At 48.0% G+C, this 6,253-nt stretch overlaps 1 protein-coding gene across 1 annotated transcript; it reads right to left on the reverse strand.

Moving 5' to 3' along the window:
- Positions 1-681: 681 nt before the first annotated feature.
- LOC146832890 (tubulin alpha-1C chain) lies at positions 682-6,253 on the reverse strand. Its single transcript, XM_085600338.1, has 4 exons — positions 6,049-6,253; positions 2,952-3,174; positions 2,283-2,431; positions 682-1,765 (listed from the first exon to the last, which is right to left on the reverse strand). The coding sequence occupies exons 1-4, from the start codon at positions 6,049-6,051 to the stop codon at positions 794-796; spliced, it is 1,347 nt and encodes a 448-aa protein (XP_085456464.1). The 5' UTR covers positions 6,052-6,253; the 3' UTR covers positions 682-793.

A 6,253-nucleotide genomic window follows, 5' to 3' on the forward strand; every position in this document is an offset into this window, starting at 1 on the left:
CCAGTCAGCTCGGCATCAGGTCAATTAGGCCAATACTTCTCATTCTCCAAGGTTTATTTTTTGACATCCATGATGCGATAAAACTATTCGGATTACAGTATATCGAAGCCCTTAGTACCGCTTGTTTGCATTAATAAGTATACTTTCCTGTGGTGTACATTACAACTAAAAAGGGTTTTCATACTTAGGAACCCCTGGCAGATAGGAAGACGTGTACTGTTATACTAAGTTTCAATAAGCCGGGTAGTTTAATTTTCTTTTTTATTCAAGCTCATGGCAACCACATTTAGACAGGAGTAGGATTTCCATTTGTGGTAAGCGCTGGCACTACAGTACCAAATCGACAGAGCCAGACCCGAATGTCTTCGTCAATGTTTGTTTCTATTGCATGGAATCTGTGGCAAATCATCCTTGAGACGAGTCACCACGCGGTTTACACAGGGAACCCTGCCATATGCATGATGTCAGCAGGAGCCGACAACATTAACTTGCAAGAACATGACCAGGCACCTCTGAGCAAAGTTGTAGTCCTGGTCATAACTTTCCATTTGGTACATGGCACAATATAGAACATCCACCCGAATTTGAAATCATATGCCGCTTACTAGTTTCAATGACAGCAGGGCCAGTTCATCCTTTAATAACAGACCCTCCCCACCCAGAGCACATTAAGCAGTCAAATTTAAAACCACACAAGTTTATTAAGGAGGTTGCAGATGGAAATTTTACAGAACAGAAAAGGCACAGAATTAAATGGTAGCAAAAGAGCGCAAGGCCGGGCTACTTCATGTAACTACTCCTCCCCCTCATCTTCACCATCCATGCTGTCAGCACCCACCTCTTCATAATCTTTCTCCAAGGCAGCCATGTCTTCACGGGCCTCCGAGAACTCTCCTTCCTCCATACCCTCTCCTACATACCAATGGACAAAGGCACGCTTGGCATACATCAAGTCAAACTTGTGGTCCAGGCGTGCCCAGGCCTCAGCAATGGCTGTGGTGTTGCTCAACATACACACGGCACGCTGCACCTTGGCCAGGTCACCACCAGGGACCACTGTGGGAGGCTGGTAGTTAATACCAACCTTGAAACCAGTTGGGCACCAGTCCACAAACTGGATGCTACGCTTGGTCTTAATGGTGGCAATGGCAGCATTTACATCTTTGGGTACCACATCACCACGGTACAACAGGCAGCAAGCCATGTACTTACCGTGGCGTGGGTCACATTTTACCATCTGGTTGGCAGGCTCAAAGCAAGCATTAGTGATCTCTGCCACAGTGAGCTGCTCATGGTAAGCTTTCTCCGCAGAGATGACTGGGGCATAGGTGGCGAGAGGGAAGTGGATACGAGGGTAGGGCACCAAGTTGGTCTGGAACTCTGTAAGATCGACATTCAGAGCACCATCAAACCGCAATGAGGCAGTGATAGAAGATACAATCTGGCTAATAAGGCGGTTCAAGTTGGTGTAAGTTGGGCGCTCAATGTCCAGGTTCCTGCGGCAAATGTCGTAGATCGCCTCATTGTCTACCATGAAAGCACAATCGGAGTGCTCCAGAGTGGTGTGAGTGGTGAGGATAGAGTTGTACGGCTCAACGACTGCTGTGGAGACTTGAGGAGCAGGGTAGATGGAGAACTCCAGCTTTGACTTCTTGCCATAGTCGACAGACAGACGCTCCATCAGCAAGGACGTGAAACCAGAACCAGTACCACCGCCAAAGCTGTGGAAGACGAGGAAGCCCTGGAGGCCTGTGCACTGGTCAGCCTATAAAAAGAAACACATAGTAAGCACAAATACTCAACTACACCCACCTCAAACACCTATAGAACGGCCTTGACAAACTGGTTTTGTTAAACTATGTAGTAGGGTGAGAGTCGGTATGAATTCAGAGGTGGCGATTAGCACAGACTGCGCTTGATACATTAAACATGGGGTCACTCAGTTGAGTTGAGCTATAGCTAAACTGATTACACACAAGCAACTAGTGACAATTGCAGTGATGTTGCTTGCAAGGGCAGGAACGTAAGGAGAGGAAAATACTTGGACCATCAGTCATAAGGCCCATCCACGAAATGTATGTGCAATCCAAGAACTTATTTGATGTAAGACCAGCGTTTCGTGTCATGCCACAATCACAGACATGGCTTTCAGGCCACAGAAATTCAAATTTCAGCTGCCACCATTTCCAAAAGGCAGTTCAATTACTTAGAATATGCCAAATAAAAAGGTTTCAGCAGTTTTAAAAGGCAGACAGCCGCAGAAGCCATACATGCAAACTCACCAGCTTACGGACACGGTCAAGTACCAGGTCAATGATCTCTTTGCCAATGGTGTAGTGGCCGCGAGCGTAGTTGTTGGCTGCATCTTCTTTGCCGGTGATGAGTTGCTCAGGGTGGAAGAGCTGGCGGTAGGTTCCAGTGCGTACTTCATCTTAAGAGTAATACACATTACAACTCATTTAGTATCAATAAAAGGAGTCATTTCTGAAGTTTTCATACGATAAAAGGGTTGCGTACTAGCATGCTTCCTAACAGCTAAGTAAGGGAAAAGATGTTGGAAAGGAAAATTGTCCAGATAACAAGTGCCCCTTTTAAATTGGGATCCTGTGCAAACTTGTGTTTGTGCAGGGATCGCCATCACAAGTGGCATGATGTTTATTGCACCCAGTAATTGCCAGGTACTAGTATGCTGGTAAATTTCAGCAGGTCCTACCTCTAATCGGATTTTGATTAAAAAAGGACAAACGTGCATGTTATTCGCCAATAAATAGAAAAGTCAGAACAGGTGCTATTCATCTTGCCTGGTGACTCACATCCTTGGGGTGTCAGGCTCCATCCGGTATGATAAACACTATCTCCCCAGGACATTTGTAATCAGACCCAATAATTAGAAATAAGGTCTGAAGTAATAAGAAACATGAAACTACTGCAATATATATGATGGGCCTCACCAATGACTGTGGGTTCCAAGTCTACGAACACGGCCCTAGGTACATGTTTGCCAGCCCCGGTCTCGCTGAAGAAGGTGTTAAAGGAGTCGTCGCCTCCCCCGATGGTCTTGTCGCTTGGCATCTGTCCATTGGGCTGGATGCCGTGTTCCAGGCAGTACAGCTCCCAGCAGGCATTACCAATCTGGACACCGGCCTGACCAACGTGGATGGAGATGCACTCACGCTACAAAGGAGACAAAAGCAGAAATAGTAAAGGAACACGATAAAAAGCACAAACCATCCTGAAAAGAACAAGATAAATGACTTGGTGGGCCAGATCTGTAGGAAAGTACGAATGGAAGGAAGGTAAGCCTTAAAAAGTTCAGAAAGCAATTGTCACTGCTCTGTGCCTGTAGTTCTGGCTTCGCGAACGAGTAGATCTCCAGCTACATGCGAGTAGATTACTAAAAGCTTTTGTTTGGTTGAAATAATATGATTACAATTAAAAAATGTGTATTTGTTATGAAAATGTGTATTTTCAGAGCCCATAATTTCCAGAATATAGGTAAAGAATATCTGAATGATGAATCATGCAACATTGGAGAAGTAATACTAATATGACCTTGGTGCCTGGGCGCACTGCAGCTGTAATATATTACGCTTGTAGAGTCATTTCAAATTGACCAAAGCATTTTTTACATTACTGCTGTCAATCCTGTACTGACGTAATCACTACTGGTAATCTTGCATAGAGTGGACACTAATGTAACACCATCTGATGTGTACAACTCCAATGCTATGAGTAGCTCGGCATAATTTACATTGAACTCTTGTCAGTGAAAATGTTGGATGGAGCCCCCCTGCTGTGTAGCTTATGCAGAACTATGTACTCGTGCGGACAATGGCTGAACCGTGTGACTGGCTCCTGGCGAGCGATCTGTCCTCACCAGTCCCCACAGGGGACTAATCCACGTTAACCAGTTTACACCGGCCCATGTCCAGTCCTCTGACTTTGGCGATAACGGCTGCGTAGAAGTGTCTCAAATCGGACTACTCCGGTAGCTTTAACTAACCAGTAAACTGAACAATAGCATGCCTGCTTGTACAGATACAAGCAACGGGGCATCTGCATGGGTAACACCATGTAGGATGGCGAATGCGAGTTTGCTGTAAATCCTGCGATGACCCTCGGAAAGAAACAGTGTAGCGTTTCTGAACCGCACACCTAGAGATACAAAGGCAGGTCTGAATGGGAATGGAGTCTTTGGGCGGGGGCGGCGAGCGCAGAGATGTAGTCTGAGAAAAAGCACGGCGTCATAAGCGCAGGGTGCTGGCCTGCTCCTGGTTGCCCCTAGTGGCCGGAAATAACAGGGCAGGCTCAATACGCAGCGCGTGGCTGACATAATCGACTCGATGCAGACGGGCTGAGCTCAGCAGTTTACCGCAGTCTCATGGTAATTAGGCGGGTGCCCCCCGCCCCCCGGGCTGTCAGTCTGACGCAGGCGTAGAGTGCCAGTACACTCGACTACAGCATTGTAGCAGCCAGGCTGATTGGATGTTAAGACTCACCAGGCGCCCCAACCATGGAGCACCATATGCAAATACTTAGCAACCTCTCTACACTGAAGCTGCTACCCAACAAGTGGAGACAACCCACAGCCTCCCCATCTGATACAGGAACGCTGCCATAGCGCCCCTTCCTCTAGAGCATCTCCACTCCCTTTCTAATACCACGCAGGACCAGAGGAAGCCGCTCCCCAATTCTTTGTTGGTGACTGCTGCTTTTGTGGCTATTCTGCAGAGGACGAGTACCACCGACAACCTGCATATAGCTTTCCCTTTCAGGCGAGGGGATGTGCAGACAACGTTAACTGTTCAGCTAACCACTATAATTGCATAACGTTCTACAAAAAAGTGTAAAGCAGCTAGGCGCTACAAACAGGCCCACGCAGTTAAATGATACGGGTCACACCCGTCCCCCCGAACACACACACACACACAGATGGGTCATAACTCCCACTGCTATTACCTGCGTTTGCCGCCATTGCACCCACAATACCCTTGAAGGCGCCCCTAACCACCAGCACCCATACCTGCCTCACCCTTTATTCGGTTGTCTTTTTGGTAGGCAAAATTTCCATAGGGCGGTATGCATATGCCTCCGATTCACAAATACAACTTCCACAGTAGCACCCAGCCGACGTTACTTCACCCACCCTTTTTTCTACCGACTCGTGGTTCATCTCCATCCCTCCCGCACAAAACCCCACCCTCTTTCCCTGGTGTAGTCCTGTCATTTCTATACATCATTCCGTCACTGCTCCCATCAACTGCAATCTGTTAACCCCGTCTTCACAACCACAGCATACAGTACCCAACACGTCCTCGTTCCGAGATATGTTCCTATTCCAGACAACCCCCTAATTGTTACACATACCACTCCACAGTCCTGCTGAATGCAGGACTCTACAGACCCTTCGGACCCACTGCCCTCCACATTTTCTAACACCAGTCATTCCCTTTCCGAAGTCATATTCAGATCACTGGTAGCTAACAATCACCCCCGACCTCTACACACACTTTACTACGGTCTCTCTTAGTTAACCGACCGAATCTCGTATCTACTCATCCACCCTTTTCTCATTTCCCCACCCACTTCTACATACATTATCCCGATGGTATACTGATCCCACGTAAACTGAAGAGCACAAATCGAAGAGTATTTTATTTCTTTAATGCATTTTTATACAGCGCGGACTTTACCCATAGGTATCAGAGCACTTTACAATAGAAGCAATAGTTGAAATGACATGTATGCACACGCAACAGAGGACTGGCTACGTCACAGGGCTTGCCACCCAATAAACGGAGCCCTCGCCAGCCCTAATCACCGTTAGAATGGCGATCGCGTGTCTCGCCCCACTGAAAAAACGTGCGCGTCTATGCGCATCCCTCATCCGCAATATTAGGCGTACGCAATTCAACCTCTGCGCCACACGTTGTGGCGACGCATGCGCACCGTGCCCTTGGCATCCTTGAAACACGCGGCAAACGAGCGGGGCATGCGCGCAGCGTGCTGCTCCATCACTCGCACACACTCCATCTCCCCGGTACTCACCATTCTGTGGCTGTAAGTTTTTAGATTTCGGTGTGCAGAGGGAGTGTGGCGGCTCCTGTGGGGGAGGGTGCGGGGCGGGTTGCGGGTGTTCCGGGCGGGGCTCTCACCGACCGACCGTTAGGAGTCTCAGTGAGAAGAATGCGAAACGCTACAGCGGGTGGGATTATATATAACCTCCTACCCGTGACGTACCCTTGGTCCCGCC

The sequence above is a fragment of the Triturus cristatus genome, chromosome 4_2, assembly GCF_964204655.1.
Source record: "Triturus cristatus chromosome 4_2, aTriCri1.1, whole genome shotgun sequence".
In the NCBI taxonomy this organism is placed as follows: domain Eukaryota; kingdom Metazoa; phylum Chordata; class Amphibia; order Caudata; family Salamandridae; genus Triturus; species Triturus cristatus.